This window comes from Ochotona princeps, chromosome 2, assembly GCF_030435755.1.
Source record: "Ochotona princeps isolate mOchPri1 chromosome 2, mOchPri1.hap1, whole genome shotgun sequence".
Classification (NCBI taxonomy): domain Eukaryota; kingdom Metazoa; phylum Chordata; class Mammalia; order Lagomorpha; family Ochotonidae; genus Ochotona; species Ochotona princeps.
Genome location: NC_080833.1, coordinates 108,586,913 through 108,607,406, shown reverse-complemented (window position 1 = coordinate 108,607,406; position 20,494 = coordinate 108,586,913). Strand labels below are relative to the sequence as shown.

General features: G+C 51.6%; 1 protein-coding gene across 2 annotated transcripts; it reads left to right on the top strand.

Moving 5' to 3' along the window:
• The first annotated feature begins 268 nt into the window (after positions 1 to 268).
• Positions 269 to 20,494, top strand: ADAR (adenosine deaminase RNA specific). 2 transcript variants are annotated; one of them, XM_058660353.1, is made up of 15 exons: positions 269 to 469; positions 8,792 to 10,221; positions 11,853 to 12,040; positions 12,483 to 12,624; positions 12,853 to 12,997; positions 13,099 to 13,289; positions 15,103 to 15,328; positions 15,615 to 15,786; positions 16,278 to 16,371; positions 16,913 to 17,035; positions 17,241 to 17,374; positions 18,798 to 18,980; positions 19,364 to 19,476; positions 19,783 to 19,910; positions 19,996 to 20,494. In XM_058660353.1, exons 1-15 carry the CDS (start codon positions 455 to 457, stop codon positions 20,240 to 20,242), a joined length of 3,531 nt encoding a protein of 1,176 aa, XP_058516336.1. In that variant the 5' UTR covers positions 269 to 454; the 3' UTR covers positions 20,243 to 20,494. The 2 variants fall into 2 exon arrangements, with proteins under 2 accessions (XP_058516336.1, XP_058516337.1); XM_058660354.1 differs by having other exon boundaries at positions 271 to 469; positions 15,103 to 15,250.

Genomic DNA, 20,494 nt, shown 5'->3' with positions numbered 1-20,494 from the left:
AGACGACTTCCTTGCCCCCATTAAAGACCTTCGGTCATATGGTCATATTTGTGGACGCGCTGGGGGAGGCCAGACAGCTTCCCCTGTGGGCCTTTGTCTGCTGCTGGGTCCCTCGCATTCCTGCGAGCTACACCCCTCCTCCGCCTGGAATCCTGCAGGCTTCCCCTGGGCAGGCTCGGCCCTGCCCGTGTGGCTCCCGCCCCGGCCTTCAGGCCCCTCCTTCCAAGGCCTCACTTTCGGAAAGGGAAGGCTTTCTGAGGAAACGAAAGCGAAATTCAACCGAAGCCATCTTGTGGCCCAGCACGGTGCAGGCCGGCAGGGTTGCCCTGCTGGCTCCCTAGAGTTGCAGAGAGTGGGGTGCAACCGCGGTGGTGCTAGTGTTTGGGGCCCTCGGAGTAGGGGGTGCAGCTTCCGGGCCGCGCTGGCCCGGGCTGGGCTATACCTTCAAGGCGCTATGGACCTGCGGAAGGTAAGCCGGACGCCAGGCAGGCTTGGAGCAGCAGCTACCAAGGGACGAACTCCGCCACCTATGGGCCACTATTTTAACCTGTTCGGGAACATTTACGTTGCAGAGCTTCGCTCAGGCGTGTGGGGAGCGGCTGTATGGCCTCTTGCCTCACAGAACTGCCGTTGTGGTATTAAAATCCTGCCACTGATTCTGAAGGTTCAGCAATGCCTGGGATAGGGCTTAAGGGCCAGGGCAGACTCGCTCTTCCTGTCTGCCAGGGCCCTTTACTGCTGTGCCCTCTCCCCCCCATGTCTCCAGCTCCTCTTGAATGTTGTTGTTGTTTGTCTCCAGCCCCTCTTGAATGTTGTTGTTGTTGTTGTTGTTGTTGTTGTTAGCATTAGCATAGAAGGACAGGATCTTCCATCCACTGGTTCACTCCCAAATACCTCAACAGCCAAGACTGAACTAGGCCAACGTCAGGAATGAAAAACTCCAAGTCTCCCACTCGGGTGACAGAGACCCAATTACTTGGCCCACCAGTTGCCTTCCAGAGTGCATTAGCACAAGGTGAATAGATAGCAGAATAGCCACGGCTGGATGGAAGGCAGGCACCAGGCCTGCTTTCGTTGCCTTAGCAGCTGCTCTGTCCCAGCCTTTCCCATTGCTGAAGGTCCGACTGAGGGTATTATTAAATATGGCCTTTCTTCATAACTCACAGGATAATGTTTATAACAGCTTTATTCCATGTAGCTAAGACATCCGCAGGAATGTGCAGCTGTCCTTCAGCATGTTAAATTGGGATCTCTCGCTTGGTAGAGTGCAGGCTTGATCCGAGGAGGTACCTTGGATGACTGCAGATTCATGGCATAGAGGGATGCAGACTCACACGGCCCCACAGTGTACCTGTCCACTAGGCCTTCTGAAAAATCCCCAGGCCTGTGCCAGCCCACCCAGAGCCACGGTGCCAGTGGCTGGGGGAAAGAGAAGTTGGTCATAAAATGATGTAACACATTTTTTTTAAAGAAATTATATTTATTTGAAAGGCAGAGTAACAGACAAATTTGTCTACTGGTTTACTCTCCAAGTGGCTGCAATGGCTGCTGAGTGGCAGGGAGCTGGGGACATCCTCCAGCCGTCATTGCTGCTTCAGGCATGTAATGGGGAGTGGGATCGGAAGTGGCAGAGCCAGGACTTCACCACACTCTGACATGGGGTGCAGGCGTCCCTAGCTGCGGCTTACCCCATCCTGCCGGTACTGGCTGCGTGAGAACTGTGTAGGAAGTAGCAATGTCATCTTTCTTCATTATGGTGGTAGTTTGCAAAGTGTAGGATCCTACACTGAAAAGGACACCTTTTACTTAGTGTGAACTGTTCTCTAATTTTAAAAGTATGGAAATGAAATTTTTTAAATGTGCAAAATTTAAAGCACATATCGTTTTTTCCTAATATGTGCTTGTTTTACTTTTAGATGTTTTTTAGTTATTATTTTTATTTTTGATGATTTTTACATAGTTGATTAGAATGATTAGGATCAAGGGCTACAGGAAGGTGGGTGAGATCACCATTTCCACATTCTCTTTTTTTCCTTCCTGTGTCGGGGGGAAAGGGGAGACAAGGAGAGAAGCCACACCCAGCCTCCCAAACACCTTTGCACCCAAGGATGGAGGACAGCCACCTGGCACCACCCCAGGATTCCCGATGTGGGGCATTCTCTGAGGGTCCTACTCATGAGGTTTTGCTAGTTCAATATGTCATATGTATTTTTACTGAACTTTCTGAAAAACATTTCTCCTGTATATATAGATTTCAAAATTTTTCATACCCAAGGGATCTTTATTTTCCATGAACTTTTTGAAGTATCTGTATGTGTGTATGTACATATATCTACACATATGCATATATACATATATATTGATTTCCGGATTTAAATTTAATTTTAAGCTCTTTAAAAGGATTAAACAGGGCCCGGCAACGTGGCCTAGCAGCTAAAGTCCTCACCTTGAACGCGCCAGGATCCCATATGGGCACTGATTCTAATCCCAGTAGCTCCACTTCCCATCCAGCTCCCTGCTTGTGGCCTGGGAAAGCAGTCGAGGACGGCCCAAAGCTTTGGGACCCTGCACCTGCGTGGGAGACCTGGAGAAGTTCCAGGTTCCCGGCTTCGGATCAGCGCAGCACCGGCCGTTGCAGTCACTTGAGGAGTGAATCATCGGACGGAAGATCTTCCTCTCTGTCTCTCCTCGTCTCTGTGTATCTGACTTTGTAATGAAAATAAAATAAATCTTTAAAATAAATAAATAAATAAATAAAAGGATTAAACAAAGCCAGAATTGTGGCACAGTGTGTTAAGCCACTGCCTACAATGCTGGCATCCCGTATGAGTACCAGTTTAAGTCCTGGCTGTTCCTACTGCTGATTCAGTTTCCTGTTGATGCACCTGGGAAATCAGTAGAGAAAGACTGAACCGCTACCACCCATGTTGGGGACCAAGAGGTAGTTCCAGGTTTCTGACTTCAGCCTGTCCTTGCTCTTGCTGTTGCAAGCATTTAGAGAATGGTCCAGAGATGGAAGGCCTCTGTTATCTCTTCCTGTCTGAACTTTGTCTTCCAAAAAGCTAATTAATGAATGATCTCCGTCTAATCCTACTTCCCTGAAATAACCACTAACAGGTTCAGATATCATTTTTGTTTTTTTTTTTAAGTTTTATTTATTTTATTGGAAAGACAGATGTACAGAGAGTAGGGGAGACAGAGAGGAAGATCTTCCGTCCGATGATTCACTCCCCAAGTGACCACAACGGCCGGTGCTGCGCTGATCCGAAGCCAGGAGCCAGGAACCTCTTTCTGAGTCTCCCACATGGGTGTAGGGTCCTGAAGCTTTGGGCCGTCCTCGACTGCTTTCCCAGGCCACAAGCAGGGAGCTGGATGGGAAGTAGAGCTACTGGGATTAGAACCGGCGCCCATATGGGATCCCGGCGTGTTCAAGGTGAGGACTTTAGCCATTACGCTATCGCGCTGGGCCTGCAGATATCATTTTTGTGTTTTTGTTTTCTCTGTGTTTGTTCTAGCATGCATATACGCATACACACATACTTATGAGCCTCCCCATTTGCCTACAAAAAAGATTATAGCATATTACACTATAGTGTGCTTTTTGATAATTTAATGTATCATCTCTATTAATTTTTTCAAAGATTTATTTATTCATCTGTTTTAGAAAGTCAGATTTCATAGAGAGATCTTCTGTGTGCTGGTTCACTTTCCAAGTAGAAGCAGAAGCCGGAGCTGCTTCTGGGTCCACCATGTGGGTACAGGTCCTCTACTGCTTTCCCAGGCTACAAGCAGGGAGCTGGATGGGAAGTAGAGCAGCCAGGATACGAACTGGCGCCCAAAAGGAATGCCAGCACATGCAAGGTGAGGGTTTTAGCCACTAGGCTACTGTGCCAGGCCCATGTATTGTATTTTTTTTTTTTACATTTTTAAAGAATTCTCTTTTTTTTTCCCCACAAAGTCAGATATTCAGAGAGGAGGAGAGATAGAGAGGAAGATCTTCCATCTGATGATTCACTCCCCAAGTGACCACAATAGCTGGTGCTGTGCCGATCTGGAACCAGGGGCCAGGAACTTCCTCTGAGTCTCCCACATGGGTGCAGGGTCCCAAGGCCTTAGGCCGTCCTCCGCTGCTTTCCCAGGCCACAAGCAGGGAGCTGGATGGGAAGTGGAGCTGCCAGAATTAGAACCGGCGCCCATATGGGATCCCAGGCGTTCAAGCCAAGGACTTTTAGCCACTATGCCACCACACTGGGCCCAAGTATTGTAATTTCTTAAACTCTTTCATGAAAGAACATTGAGATATTTTTTAAATTGTGGCCAATAGTTGCGGTTCAATCTAGCAAAATTGTTGTTCCCAAGGCTACTCACAGCCAATCAGAAACCCCCTGAAATCTCTCCATAGTCCAGCAGCGTGAGCCAGGCATTCCCCACTGCTTCCAGAAGTGGGGTGATGGGGGAGAGCTGCAGTCAGAGGAGCAAGGCCAGTGATGAGGCTGCTTTTGCCTGATACCTTATTTGTGCAGTCATTAATTCAACAGGTGTTGGTTCACGATCAACTTTGTGTCCAGTGCTGAATGAAAAGATGGCTGAAATAGAACGCTGTTCTCCTGGGAGCGCACCATGGAATCCGCAGGAGCCTCCACCTTCAGTGCTACACTGAGAGTATTAAAGTGGAGGGTTGAGTGTGATTTCTAGGACAGTTAGTGTTGTTAGCTATGATCTGAGTGTGTCATGTTTTTCTAGTCTATGTTCAATACCTGTTTTAAAAAATTATTTAGAGGTACTCGTTCAAGTCCCAGCTGCTCCGCTGATGTTCCAGCTCCGTGCTGAAGCACCTGGGAGAAGAGTGAGGGTGACCTCTGCCTGGGCCCTGTGGGAGACCCAGATGGGCTTCCAGGCTTCTGGGCTCCCTGCTGATGCAGCCATTTGGGGTGTGAAACAGTGAATGGAGGAGTTCACTCTCTTTTCTGTATGTCTCTGTTACTCCCTGTAACCTTTTAAATAAATAAATTTTATTTTTAAAAAATAATGTTAATTAAAGGTATCCAGTAGAAGTTCAAGAAGAGGAAAGTCCCCACCTGGAGGAGGTAGGAGTCCAAAGTCAGAAGCGGGTGTTTTTGTTTGTTTTAAAGATTTACTTATTTTTATTGGAAAGATAGAGAGGAGGGTAGACAGGAAGACGCTGCATCCTCTGATTCACTCCCCAAGTGACTGCAATGGACGAAGCTGAGCTGATCCGAAGCCAAGAGCCAGGAACCTCTTCCTGGTCTCCCACACCAGTACAGGGTCCCAAGGCTTTGGGCTATCCTCCTTGCTTTCCCAGGCCACAGGCAGGGAGCTGGATGGAAAGTGGAGCTGCCGGGACATGAACCAGCACCCACATGGGATCCCAGCGTATACAAGGCAAGGGCCTTAGCCACTAGGCAACCATGCCGGGCCCTGTTTTAAGTGGCATTTTGAAAGGTCTGTAAGGAAGGGGTCTGAGTTGTGACAGGTGGCAGTAGAGGGAGGAGACAAGAGGCTTTGCAGTAGCTCAGGTGAGAGGTAATAGGGCTGAAACTGGGGAAAAGACATCATTAAGAGATGATACAGAAGTGATAGGACAAGGCCCAGTGCAGTGGCCTAATGGCTGGAGTCCTCATCTTGAACATGCCAGGATCCTATATGGGCACCGGTTCTAATCCTGGCAGCTCCATTTGCCATCCAGCTCCTTGCTTGTGACCTGGGAAAGCAGCGGAGGACGGCCTAAGGCCTTGGGGCCCTGCTCCCACGTGGGAGACCCGGAGGAAGTTGCTGGCTCCTGGCTTCAGATCAGCACAGCACCGGCCATTGCTGCTACTTGGGGAGTGAATCATCAGGCAGAAGATCTTCCTCTCTGTATATCTGACTTTGCAATAAAAAGAAATAAATATTTAAAAAGAAGAAGGGTCTGCCGACGTGGCCTAGCGACTAAAGTCCTTGCCTTGAACGCGCCAGGATCCCATATGGGCGCCGGTTCTAATCCCAGCAGCTCCACTTCCCATCCAGCTCCCTGCTTGTGGCCTGAGGACGGCCCAAAGCTTCAGGACCCTGCACCTGCGTGGGAGACCCAGAAGAGGTTCCTGGTTCCCGGCTTCAGATCAGCGCAGCACCGGCCGTTGTGGTCACTTGGGGAGTGAATCATCGGACGGAAGATCTTCCTCTGTCTCTCCTCGTCTCTGTATATCTGACTTTGCAATAAAAACAAGTAAATCTTTTTTTTTTTTTTTTTTTTTTTTTTAAAGATTTATTTTTATTACAAAGTCAGATATACTGAGAAGAGGAGAGACTGAGAGGAAGTGGAGCTGCCGGGATTAGAACCAGCGGCCATATGGGATCAAGGCGAGGACCTTAGCCACTAGGCCATGCTGCCGAGCCCAAGTAAATCTTTTTAAAAAATAAATTAATTAAAAGAAGAAGTGATAGGACAGGGCAAGGCAGTTGCCTTGTAAGGGCAGATGAGGGAAAGTGAAAGCTTAGGTGACTGGGGTCCCTGGCACTCATACTCTGCGAGAAGGATGGAGTGGTTAACACGAGAATGCCAAGGAGGTGGTGTTGTGGTACAGGGCATGGTTATGATAGGCCCCTTTCTTTTCCTGCAGTTTTATTTGCTGTGGTTTCAGTTTATCCTTGATCAGTGTGATCTGAAGATATGAGGTAGAAAATTCCACAAGTAAGAAATTCATACATTTATAACAAACCACATTCAGAGATTCAGGATGAAATCTAGAATTTTCCTGAATTGTCTTGCCTGGGACGGGAAGACTCCTTTTGTCTAGTATACCCACACTGTGTGCATATACCTGCCTACTAGCACTGCATAACCTTGGCTTTCAGATCTGCAGTGGAGAAATTGCAGAGCTGTATCTTCAGCAATCCCCACCTCCTTTTTTTCTCCTCTCTCTCTCTTTTTTTTTTTAACTTAATAATGGCCTCAAGGCTTGAAAATAGTGATTGATACTGACAGTTGTACTATAGTCAAATTATAACTATTCTGTTTTAGTAGTAGTTGTTGTTAACCTGTTTGCCTCATCACAGGCATGAGTGTGGAGGCTGGAGAAACAAACAGTAGTCTGTTATAAGGGGTCACTACTATGGCACCTGAGACAGTAGTGGACTCTGGTTAGGTGCTCTGTGCTTGGGCGTGCAGATCTCAAGTTGATGGCCTAGCGGTAGCTGAGGGGGAGGTGTGAGAGCTGTGCTTAACAAGGCTGGTTCAGGTTTGGGAGAAGTTGGGTTTACCAAGGGAGGGATTGATTCTGTGTAAGAGGTTGGGAAGAAGGAACAGAGACTGGAAGAAGAGAGGTGAGAAGAGATCTTTGGTGCTTAGTCATCAAGCCCTGGAAGGAGACTTTTGTTTCAAGGACAGTCTACAATAACTGTCACTTGTCATGTCTGCAGGGAGCAGGTGGGTGTTGGAGTGAACTAGCCCCAAGCAGGGAAGATGCAATCGAAGTTCAAGAGAAAGCCATTGTCCAGCACGTTGGGGGAGCTCGGGAGAAGAAAAGGGACAGTGGGCCTCAGGAAGAGACAGAGACTGGCCGTAAGACCCAGGCAGGATGAGGAGGCGTCTGTTGCCAGATGGGGAATGGCCGACGGGCAGCTGCAGCGGGGTCATATGAGAGCAGATGCCATCAGTGGTTGGGAAGGGAAGCTGGAGCAACACTGGGAAGTAAAATCACCGTCGGAAAAGGGCAGGAGTCAGCATAGCCCTGCCCTGTACAGGGGGAGTTCAGCTGGCACTGCGACGGTTTGCAGGTTTGAAGTCTGGCCAGTGGCCTAGGGTGGAGTCTGTAATAGAAGGAGTAGCTGGACCAGCCCAGTGAGTGGCTGTAAGACGGGGATGGGGTGGTGAATATGGAACCCCATGGCTGTGGTACTGGGAGAGAGAAGAGCAAGAGTGCCAAAGTGCCTGGTGGGAGGACAGAATGCCAAAACCATTCAAGAAAGGGTCCAGTTGTTTGCGGGACAAGGATGCAAGCCTGAGGAAACAGTTGCTGGGTATCCCATGCCCTTGACTGCAAGCCCTGGGGTTGGAAGCAAGGTGCTTAGGAGCACTCCCAGCTCCAGTGCCACCGCCTGTAGGGAGCACAGATGTCTGGAAGGGGGCATCTCATGTTCTGGTAACCATCCGGTGACAAGAGAGTGTGCAGGTCACTGCAAAGCAGGGGACTTGACCAGGAGGTATTGTTGGCAGGAGCCTGGGGAGGACAGGGGGATTGGATTGGGCTGAGGTGGGGAGGGATAGATGACACCTCAGGTAAACTGGGGAGGTTAGGGAACCCAGGCATCTCACTGCAGAGTGAGAACAAGTGCCCCATGTGTCAGGCAGACTTGCAGCTCCTTTCACGTCAATTGGTGGTCCTGCCAGGGGCAGTGCCAGGCAGGTGAGTCTCAGCAGTGTGCCCTCATATTGGAGATTGTTCCTGGAGGGACTTGTTGTCTTGACTGCTCCTGTCCCAACTCCTTTGACATTTCCAGGTTACTGTTGTTCATGTGGAAGGAAGAGAAGGTTAGGGCGCTACAGAGGCCGTGCCATGGTGTTGGAACTTGTACTGGAAGCACCATGTGATTTGCCTGCTGCTCCCCTACTTCACGCTCCCCCCCACCCCTCACTGACACACACCAGCTTCTGGATGATGGGGCTTTGAGCTTAGGCACTTCTTGGCCTATTAAGAGTCAGGAATGGCTCCCTGGGCAGAGCAAGGACACAGGCACCCCGTGTACACTGACCAGCCCTAGTTCACTTTCTCTTTATCACACTGTTCTGCAGGGCAGTTCCCTCCAGAGATACCACCTCCACCCGGGTCAAGGCTATGAGCACAGCCAGCTCAGTCACCAGCAGCTGGACCCAAGATTTCCCGCTGACCATTTCCGGCTCCAGCAAATAGCATTTTTGCAGGGATTTTGCCCAGAAGTTCCCCTTCCTGGAAAGCAGGCCTCTTCACTGCTGTCGTTCCCGGGACTCAGGCCAAGGTTTCCAGGCCCACCTGTCAGATTCAGGCAGCCAGGGAGCGGGGCTGTCCCCTGGGACGTGCCTCTCAGTAGGCCGGGGTGCCAGGAAGGACTGCAGCCCCCTTTATCACGCACCAGGGTTGTGGCATGCAAAGGTGTTGACAGGCTTTCCTCACGCTTCCAGCGTCTCAGTATAGATCAGGATCGGGAGCAAAGGATCTTTGAGGAGCTCAAGGAGGGGCAGGTTCTTTCAGCCACTCAGCTGGCTGATAAGCTCCGAACCTCAAGAAAGGACATCAATCGAGTTTTGTACTCTCTGGCGAGGAGGGGTAAGCTGCACCAAAAGGCAGGAAGGCCCCCTCTGTGGAGCATCATCGTCTCTGCTGCAGCTGAGGAACAGCTGTGCACGGCAGATTGGGAGCCCGTGCCACAGAATCCAGATCTCTGTAGCCAGGGAACCCCAGGCTCAGCCCAGGGTTTGGAAGCTGAGGACACAGGTGTCCCATCTGACGTAGAAGAAGATCCTGCTGAGTTTTTGGACATGGCTGAGATCAAGGAGAAAATCTGTGACTACCTGTTCAATGTGTCTAACTCCTCTGCCCTGAATGTGGCCAAAAATATTGGCCTCAGCAAGGCCCGCGATGTGAACACGGTGCTGATCGATTTGGAAAAGCAGGGCGATGTCTACAGGCAGGGGGCCACCCCTCCCATCTGGTATTTGACAGACAAGAAACGAGAGAGGATGCAGATCAAGAGAAATGCAAACAGTGTCCCCGAAACCACTCCCGCCCCCGCTGCCAAGAGAAACACAGCGCTCCCCACCAGTTGTCCACCCAAGTCTGATGCTTCACACACCCCAGTGGCCATGGTAAAGGTAGAGAACGGACAGGAGCCTGCCATAAAGGTAGAAAGGCAAGAGGCCAGGCCGGAACCTGCAAGACTGAAGCCGCCCGTGTATCACAACGGCCCCTCCAAAGCAGGCTATGTTGACTTTGAAAATGGCCAGTGGGCAACAGATGACATCCCAGATAATCTGAATAGCATCCATGCAGCCCCAGGTGAGTTCCGAGCCATCATGGAGATGCCCTCCTTCTACAGTCACAGCTTGCCACGCTGTACACCCTACAAGAAGCTGACTCAGTGCCAGCTGAAGAACCCCGTCAGTGGGCTCTTAGAGTATGCACAGTTCGCTAGTCAGACCTGTGAGTTCAACCTCATCGAGCAGAGCGGACCACCCCACGAACCTCGGTAAGAGACCACCCACGCATAGAACCTAGAGTTGGGGTCAGGCCTGTCACAACTGCTTGGTCACAGGTGTTGTTTGGTGTCCCCTTTCTTTTCCTTCCTTCCAGTCTTTCAGCTAAATCACCCTTGCTGGGTCCTTTTCTCTGGGTGTCCAGTAGGGAATCATGGCTGGGCAGGGGTGACTGTTGGCTGGCGTGAAGTTCCTATACAAATGAAGGGCTTTGCATGCCTCAGGGCTCCACCTGCCTCCCAAGGCAGCGGTGGGGGCTGAGCCCCTCCCTTCGTCCCTCACTGTGTACACCAGCCCCATCTCCGAAGCCAGGCTCCTGAGAGTGCAGGAGCAGGCTACACACACAGAGCAGCCTTAGGGCGGAGCCCGGCACCCAGCCCCAGCCTGCCTGCCTATTGAAAGTGGTGGTTCTGATTTTGCACACCTTCTGTGCACACAGGAGTGGGAAGTCAGTCTGTCACTCAGGCAGCTGACCAGGCTTCGCACAGTAGGGTCTTACAGGCCAGTGCACAAATTAAAAAAAAAAAAAAAGAAAGAAAAAAAAAACTAAGAAAGATAGCAACAGGCCGGCCGGCCCAGTAAGGAGCTGCAGTGCAGAAGGGGACCTAGCAGAGAGCTGAATCACTAAAGCCAAGAGGCCGCAAACTGCAGCTCACAGGAGCCAGTGCGGATAGGAGAGAAAAATCCCTATTCTCCAGCCCTGTGTTTGCTCCCCGAGAAATGCACCATTATGGAATGTTGCCACTATGCAAACACTATGGAGTACAGTTACACAGACTCAGAAGGCTGCAGCATAGCCTTAGGGATTGCTCTCAGATTATGTGGACCACTGCTGTGTGGCATGTACCTGTATTCAGGCTGTCTCCCAGGGTTGTACACCCCTGGTTGTGGCCTCTCGTGCCATGTCTGGGCTGTGTTAATGATATCACCTTGAAACTATCAGGATAAGGAGACTACATCTGTCCAGAAGTTGGTGGGGCCAGAACTGGTGTGATACGTGGGCAAATATTTCAAAAGTAGGTCAACTTTCCAGAGGAAATTTCAGACTGAGCAACAGACTGAACACATTTGAAATCTTGACCAAAGCAGACCTAGGACAGGCCCAGAAAGACCTGCTTGAGACAGGTAGAACTGCAGATTGTCTCAAAGCAAACTGTAAAAGTGAAGTATGTAGGAGTAGGTTAGGGACAGAAAGGGGCTCCTGAAGCGGCAGGCATCTGGTCTGGGAGCATGCTGCTGGATTGGAGAAGCTGCTGCTTCCATAAGAATATTCCCCTGAAGAGGCCAGTCTGCCACAGTTGCCAGCAAGTCCACAGCCAGCGGTAGTGTTAGCTCAGCGTCTTGCATAGACTTTATCTCTGTTGGTAGTAGGGAGTGAGTTCCCCATCTCCTGTGGCTGTGTGCGCCTACCAAGCTGTGGAGAGAAAGTCACCAGCTGCTTTATTTCCCAAAAGAAGGACCACGCTAAGCCTTGAGAGGGACAGGAGCTCCTCGGCCTGTCCCTTTTAGCAAGTTAAAAAAGCCCCATAGTAAAGCAGGGAAGTGCAGGGCGGGGAGATCTCCTTAGAAGAGGCCAGGGGCCGGCCCAGATCAGAGTTTACATGTCTGCTCATTTCCCACCAAGGTTTAAGTTCCAGGTCGTCATCAGCGGCCGAGAGTTCCCCCCAGCTGAGGCGGGCAGCAAGAAAGTGGCCAAGCAGGATGCAGCCATGAAAGCCATGACTATTCTGCTTCGAGAAGCCAAAGCCAAGGACAGTGGGAAATCGGAAGACTTGTCCTGCTGCCCCATGGAGAAAGACTCTGAGAAGGCAGGTGTCCCACCCTCGGGGAGGTGGGCAGTTCCCACTGGCTGTCTGAGGGACCCATTGGCTCCCTTGAAGCAGCCCTGGCCTAACCAACCCAGCCTCTCTGATCCCCCCCATCCGAGTCACCTCACTAACACAAAGTCGCCTCTCATGCCCAATTCTTTTTGTCCCCTCACCCCTGCCCCCAACCAACCTAACTGGATTTACAGAATTTCATCATTGAAATAGACCTGAGAGGTGAGTTCAGTCCTCTCTGGGGAGATACATGAGACTCCAGAGTCACCCATTCTTCCCTGCATTGCCTGCCAAGTCCCTGGCAGCCCCTCTTCCCTAGGGAAACCTTGGACATTGATGTTGAGTTGATGGAAAGAAGGTCTCCTGTGCCCCTTGCTTCTGCTGTGGAGGGCTCGCTAACCGGTGTTCCCTGTCTCATCTCCTGCAGACCGCAGAGCCGCAGCCCAGTGCCCCATCGGCCGTTTCCCTCTTCTCCGGAAAGAGTCCTGTCACTGCGCTGCTTGAGTGTATGCACAAGCTGGGCAACTCCTGTGAATTCCGTCTCCTGTCTAAGGAAGGCCCTGCCCACGACCCCAAGTAGGTCCTGGCTGTCAGGTCTCTCCGCGGGAGGTTCATTTTCATCTCCTTGCCTCCTCACTGAGCAATTTCCACTCTCTCACTGTGGGAATAGGGGGCCTCTAGGGGGAATTAACCTCTGGGGGCACAGAAAGGTGCAGGGCCAGGGCAGGTTTGAGGGGAACAGCCTGAGGAAGGCTGGGTCATCTTCACACTCACAATCTTGTAATCTCTGTCATCACCTGGCAGGTTCCAGTACTGTGTTGCAGTGGGCTCCCAAACCTTCCCTGCTGTAAGTGCTCCCAGCAAGAAAGTGGCCAAGCAGATGGCAGCGGAGGAAGCCATGAAGGCCTTGCAAGAGGAGGCAGCCAACCCCATGGGCTCTGATGACCAGGTGGGCCAGCGTGCTGTGGTAACGGGGCCATGCAGGATGGTGAGGAGTCCTCCAGTGGATCCTGAGTGTTTATCTTCTCCCTTTGGCTACTTCTCCTTCAGTCCGGAGGGTCCAACACAGACTCTCTTGAGGCCTTGGAGTCTGGAATGCCCAGCAAGATCCGAAAGGTCGGGGAGCTCGTCAGGTACCTGAACACAAACCCCGTGGGCGGCCTGCTGGAGTACGCCCGCTCCCATGGCTTTGCTGCCGAGTTCAAGTTGGTTGACCAGTCTGGACCTCCTCACGAACCCAAGTGAGTATTCCAGCTGTGTGTCACTACCTGTGATGACTGCAGCCATGGACAGGAACAGTGTACCTGAACTGTCAGCGGCACAGCTGAGGAAAGCCGGTCTGGCCGTGTCTGCACAGCCTCTTAGAGGGCATCATGCCAGCCATCTTGAGATGCAGTTAGCCGGATCTTTTTCACTGGATCCCTTTCAATGTTTTTGACAGATTGTGATTTTAAAGGGATATGTATATACACGTAGTGTGCGTGTACACATGGAAAACCATTCAAGCTGACCGAAAAGCTATACAATGCATGTGAAGTCAGTGTTGCGAAGATTTGAGTTACTGCACTGTTACTGCTGGCACAGGACTTGAGAGGACCACAAGTTCCTGCACTGATTTTATGAGGAAACTGTAGGGAAGAGTACAGGGAAGCCACATATACTCATTGACCCTGAAGCTGTGTCACCCAGCAGCAAGTGAGGTGTGGCATGAGGACAGAGCTGTAACTTCCTTAAAGGATTACAGAAAAACTGCTCACTGCACTGCCTCTGAGGAGGGAGCGGTGTCACTGTGTATTTTTCTAGAATTTGTGTTTGTTAGTATCTCTGTCTTGAAAAGACAGAGGTAAAAAATAAGGAGAAAAGAGTCATAAAATGTGGGGCTGTTTCCAATTTCTTTCATAGTAAGGAATGCCATTCATTTATCCATGTTTATGTGTGATTTGTGTCTTGTTCTGTCAGTTTATTACACCGTTATCTACTTTTCTTTGTGGTTGGTAATTCTTGAATACCATGATAAAAACTCAATATGAGGAAACATTGCTCTTTGCCCCACTTGAGTCAAGTTAGAAGTGAAAGGTCCTCTTCCTGATCAGGTCCCAGGAAAGGGGCGGTGCGGACCTTCCCTCCCCTCACCCACCACAGTGAATGCCTTGTCTCAGCTTCTCAGCTCAGGACTTCCTATTGTGCAGTCACTCCAATTCCTCTCTTTGCTCCCTGAAATCATTCTAAAATCCTTCATAGACTTAACTCCATAGTAAGAGCGCGACAGAACATGAACTACGGCTTCTCTGGATTGCACAACAGGCATGTTGTCATGAGGCAGTATATTAGGGCCTGCATTGTGGTATTGCAGGTTAAGCCACTGCTTGCAGTGGTAACATCCCAGGTTGCAGTGCTAGTTCAAAGCCCAACTGCGCTTCACTCCCAGTGAAGTTCCCTGCTATGCACCTAGGAAGGTGGAGAAGAATTGCCCAAGCTCTTGGGCCCCTCCGATCCACCCACGTGGGAGACCCAGGGAAAACGCTGGCTTTGCTCTGGCCCAGCCCTGGCCACTGTGACTATTTGAGAAGTGAACCAGTAGATGGAAGATTTCTTTCTTGTCTCTCCCTCTGTCTCCATAACTGTGCTTTTCAAATCAATAAAAATGAATCTTAAAGAAAAGAGGCCCAGAGCTTTCACAGGTTATAGCACAAAGCCTGCTCAGAATTTGATAGCCTATTTTATCACATACAGTTGTATAAGCCCTTCAATTTGTGGTGGCCGTGGTCACCATCACAGTAATGATTTGAAGCTCTTCTTAAAGTATATCTGTGTTTTTAGAAAGTCAGTCTGGCCAAAGATAGTAGTAGTCCCAGTGACATCAGGAGCCAGCAACAATCGTATTATAATTCACAGATGACCAAAAATGTGGAAAATACTGCCTTAGAAAGCACTTTTAAACCAGGCTCCTCTTTTGGCAGGCCTCAGGCAGACCTTGTGCAGTGAAGCTCTGCCCTGGAACAGCTTGTCTGGCTGGATCTCAAGTCCCTCTTCATCCCCATTTCTCATGCACAGGTTTGTTTACCAAGCAAAAGTTGGAGGTCGTTGGTTCCCAGCCGTGTGTGCACACAGCAAGAAGCAAGGCAAGCAGGAAGCGGCCGACGCAGCTCTCCGGGTCTTGATTGGGGAGAACGAGAAGGCAGAACGCATGGGTTTCACAGAGGTAACCCCAGTGACAGGGGCCAGTCTCAGAAGAACTATGCTCCTCCTCTCCAGGTCCCCAGAAGCACAGCCAAAGACAGTTAAGACGTCTACTTTTGGTGCTCTTTCTGTGTGTTGGGGGGATGGGAGCGGGACTTGTGCTGACTCCTCCCTGGGTTGAGTTAGTGCAGAACTTGCTGGATCGTGTAAGGGATTCCCAGGCTTTCCCACAAGCCCCAGATAAAAGACTATACAGCGGGACACTAGACATGAGAGGGAAAAGATGGCTGACCAGTCCAGCAGCACACGAATTCCCTAGCCGCCGTGAAAACACGGTGGGCGCCCGGGTGGCTCCCCACCCCTGACACAGCTTTCTGTCCCCGCAGCTTCCTCTCACGGGCAGCACCTTCCACGATCAGATCGCCATGCTGAGCCACCGCTGCTTCAACACCCTCACCAACAGCTTCCAGCCCTCCCTGCTGGGCCGCAAGATCCTGGCGGCCATCATCATGAAAAAGGACCCTGAGGACATGGGGGTCGTCGTCAGCCTGGGGACAGGTGAGCAAGGACTTCCCCTGCTCCCCAGTAGTGGGTCTTCATCCAGAGTGAGGCCAAGGCAGGGAGAAAAGACAACTGTAACCTAGGGTGCACATCCCTCAGCCCCAAATCCCCAGTGTATGGAAGTCTGAGACTTGAGACTTTCTGAGCATCAACCTGACACTCAAAGAGGTTTGGATTTGAGGGAGCACACTGGATTTCAGATTAGGAATGCTCTGCTGGTAATACCATGCAAATACTAAAAAAGAAAAAACCCTGAAATCTGAAGCACTTGTGGGCTCAGCATTTTTGATTTGGGATAATTGCCCTGCAGTTTATTTCCATTGCAGTGAGCATAGAGAGGAATGAATGTTCATTTGCCCGGGGTGGAGGGACACAGATGGCCACGAGGGGCTGGTGGAGCGTGGCTATGTGTGCCCTCTACCTTGAGTGACCCTGTCCACCATCATCTGCCTTTGACGGTTCCCTTTGTGCTCCCCACGTCTTCCCAGGGAATCGATGTGTGAAGGGCGACTCTCTTAGTCTCAAGGGAGAGACAGTCAATGACTGCCACGCCGAGATCATCTCCCGGCGAGGTTTCATCAGGTGAGCCCACCCCTCCGCCCAGGCCCTGCCCACCTGGGTCCCGCAGCCACCACCCTGGCAGGGCCCAGCTGGCCTCTGTCATGTGAGCCCCTGACTGCTTCTGCCACCCAGGCACCTATCTCATGCTCTGCTTCCTGCTGCTGCTTCATGCCCATTTTGCCAAAAAAGGGGGAAACGCAGCCTCTTGGCCCTCAGCCAACTGAGACCATCTTCCATGAGACCCTAGGAAAGACACATCCTTCTGCCCTCCTTCACCTCTTCTGTCCCTCGGGACAGGAGAGGCTCAGGCCACATGGTGGCCTCCTGTTCTCTCCAGGCACCTACTTGCTCTGCCACCGCAGTGAGGATCACTCACCATCCCCCTTGGCTTGAGGAGTGCCAGGGCCTCCCAGACTGGACTCTGTGCCTGACAAGCTAACCACGGGCTGTGTTCTTGAGAATTCTGCCCCCTTGGGAATCACATAGCTGTCTGAGCTTGGGAACAGCTGCCCTGGCCAGCAGTGTCAGGCCTGCCTTTCCTAAGCTGACTTTGTCCCTATAGGTTCCTCTACACCGAGCTAATGAAGTACAACCCCCAGACCGCGAAGGAAAGTATATTTGAACCTGCTAGGGGAGGAGAAAAGCTCCAAATAAAAAAGACGGTTTCATTCCATCTGTACATCAGGTCTGTATGGTCCCTACTGCCACACCCCTGGCTCCTAGGGCAGCCCTAACCTGACAGTGTGCCCTGTGTTCATGCTCCCACTCCACAGCCCCCTGGTGGGCCTCAGGAAGTGTCCCTTGTTTGTGCCGTGTTGGTTTTGGAGCCCCAGGAGATGCGGGGAAGGGGGTTCCCAGGTGGATTCTGATGGCCGCCCCTTTGCTTACAGCACTGCTCCCTGTGGCGATGGCGCCCTCTTTGACAAGTCCTGCAGTGACCGCGCCATGGAGAGCACGGACTCCCGCCACTACCCTGTGTTCGAGAACCCCAAGCAAGGAAAGCTCCGCACCAAAGTGGAGAATGGTGAGTGATATGGGACCCTCGTGGGCACCCTGCAAAAGGCTCCACAAGACTGCCTGCCATGGTTTTGCTGGTCAGCACTGGGCGCTGCAGGGGTATGGAGAGGGGAGGCAAAACCGGGCAGGAAGAGCTGGTTCCGGGTTGACTTGTTCTTTGGTGGGGGGATGTCCCAAACGGGAGGGAGGTGGAGGAAGTCTTGTGGAGCTCAGAGGAGAGTCTAGGTGGAAATAAATCCAGGGAAGTTTTCCCCCGTGGCAGCCTGGGAATGAGGTTCCCCCGTTAGAGAGGGAGGTAGAAAGGGAAAGATGTGGAGCCATGCCAAGGAGGTGACAGGAGGACATCACGGGCCTGACCCCCTCCAGTCCAATTGTCTGCTGATTCTGCATCCTTGTCACCAGCTTCTCCTCCCATCTTTTCCTCTGTCTTGTCCTCTGCTGTCTCCTTGCATCATCTGATTCCCTTCAGGCCCCACTTGGTTGGTCACTTCCCTGCTAAGTTCCCTGAGCTGCTAACACAGGCCCAGCTCTTCAAAAGTGCTAGCCACAGAAAGCAAAAATGACACTCATGACCATCCGCTGCTGACGGGGGTGATGACATGATTTGTGCATGCCGTGCAGGAGTGAAGCCCTGGCTGATGCACACATACCAACACTCGGTAAACCCTGGAAGCAGCATGCTAAGTGCAAGATGGCAAGTCATGAAAGATCCCACAGGGCATGGTCCCATTTAGACAAAATGTCCAGAATGGACAACACCAGACAGGCAGTGGATGAGTGGATGCCCAGGACTAGAGGTGGTGGGGTGGGCTGGCAAGGGCAGATCCTCTTTGGGTGCTGAAGTGTGTGTTCTGCAGCTAATGATGGCCCAGGTCACATGGCTCTGTGAACACACTAGAAACTACTCTGAGTGGTGTAGGAACTCCAGCTCTGACACATGACATGGATCACACACTCACACATACCTGGTAGTAGTTTCCCACCACACTGCTATAATCACTGGCCTCTGCCCCGTCACCCTGCCTGTCATAGTGACAGTTACCTCGCCATAAGCTTCCTGGGCAGTCCCCATGCTGCTTCCGGGCCTTCTCCTTGGCTGGTGGCTTTCCTAGTGGCTCTCACTCCCACTGTTCCTTGCCTGTGTCCCAGCTTCCCGACTCCTGAGTTCCAGGAGGTTACTGGCGCTTTCCTCCTTCAGGGCCCTGTCAGTGTCTTAGGTTCTCACGCCTGCATTGGCTGCTTTGTTTAGTGTCTATCCTGGGCCCCATGATAGTCCAGGAAGACAAGGGTCTCACTCGATTTTGCACAGCATTGGGCACATCACAATGAAGAATGCCAAAGCAGATGGCCAGCACCCATGGAGTCTTAACATCTGGCCAGGGGGCAGGAGAATCAGTGGCTTGTGGGTCTGACCCATGTCTCTCCCACAGGAGAAGGCACAATCCCTGTGGAATCCAGTGACATTGTGCCCACATGGGACGGTATCCGCCTTGGGGAGAGGCTCCGTACCATGTCGTGCAGTGACAAGATTCTGCGCTGGAACGTGCTGGGCCTGCAGGGTGCCCTGCTGACCCACTTCCTGCAGCCCATCTATCTCAAGTCTGTCACGCTTGGTAAGGGGCCTGCTCGGGCAGCCACACCTTCTCTGTCCCCATGCCCAGCACCCGAGACACTGCAGGTTGCAAGGGCCAGCTTTTGGCATGGTGTCTCCTTCTGTAGAGTGCCAGGGAGTGATTTGTGAGCATGTGGGGATATGGGTTAGGCCAGCCCTTTCAACATGAGTGTAAGAAATGTGGCAGCTGAAAACCCGCAGCAACCGTGGCGTGCTTGCCCTGGCCAGGCCCTGGCCTTCCTCAGAATCCTTCGTGTTGCACTGAAGTATTCAGTGACCCCAGATGTGTCAGGGCAATCTCCCATCTTGCACCTTCAACCTCTGCAGTGCCTCACCCTAGCATCTGGTGTGAACACAGGGGTGTACCTTCTCTCTTGTCCGCAGGCTACCTTTTCAGCCAAGGGCACCTGACCCGCGCAATCTGCTGTCGAGTGACAAGAGATGGAAGTGCATTTGAGGAAGGACTACGAAAGCCTTTTATTGTCAACCACCCCAAGGTGCTCCAACCTCATTCTGTCCCCCTCGTCCCTTTGCTCCCTCTCAAGCACTTTTGCTGACAGAGCAAGAGTGTACAGCAGTCAAGGGCAAGGGCAGCCGCCTCTCTGTCCTGGGAACAGATCCTTTCCTCCCTGACCTTCCAAGGGCTTTCCCTTCTCCAAGGCTAAATTAGTTTGAATCAAGAGGGGGAGTTAGCCTGTCTGGAATCTGCTCGGTCTTAGTCTAAAATGCAGGGGACAGGATGTGGCCCTCGCAGGCTCTGCCTCAGATCCTCCTTCCTGATGTTGGCCTCCCGGGATCCCTAGGTTGGCCGGGTCAGTGTCTATGACTCCAAAAGGCAGTCTGGGAAGACCAAGGAGACGAGCGTTAACTGGTGTCTGGCTGACGGCTACGAACTGGAGATCCTGGACGGCACCAGGGGCACCGTGGATGGGTAAGGAGCGGAGGCACGTGCACGCCCCAGGGCCATTTGCCCTACCAGCGGGCGCAGGGAACAACAGGTGCTTTTGTTTCCCCAGGCCACGGAATGAGTTGTCGCGGGTCTCCAAGAAGAACATCTTCCTTATGTTTAAGAGGCTCTGCTCCTTTCGTTACCGCAGAGATTTACTGAAACTCTCCTATGGTGAGGCCAAGAAAGCTGCCCGTGACTATGAGATAGCCAAGAACTACTTCAAAAAGAGCCTCAAGGACATGGGCTACGGGAACTGGATAAGCAAACCGCAGGAGGAGAAGAACTTCTACCTCTGCCCAGTGCCCAGTGACTGATGCAGTGTGGTGGGGGGCTCTCAGCGGGGCGAGAGAGTTAGAGCCTGTAGCATTCCTCATCACGTTGGTCAGGGGGTTGGTTTTTGGTTTTTTTTTAATCATCCTTTTTTTTTTTTTTTTTTCCTAATAGAACTGCAATTGGTGATCCTCAGAACTTTGGGTTCCCATTTATTCTGCTTTCTTGGGGAATTCTCTAGGTGGAGTCTGGCTAGGCCCCCTCATTTTTCCCCAATTAAAAAGCAGAGTCCAAAA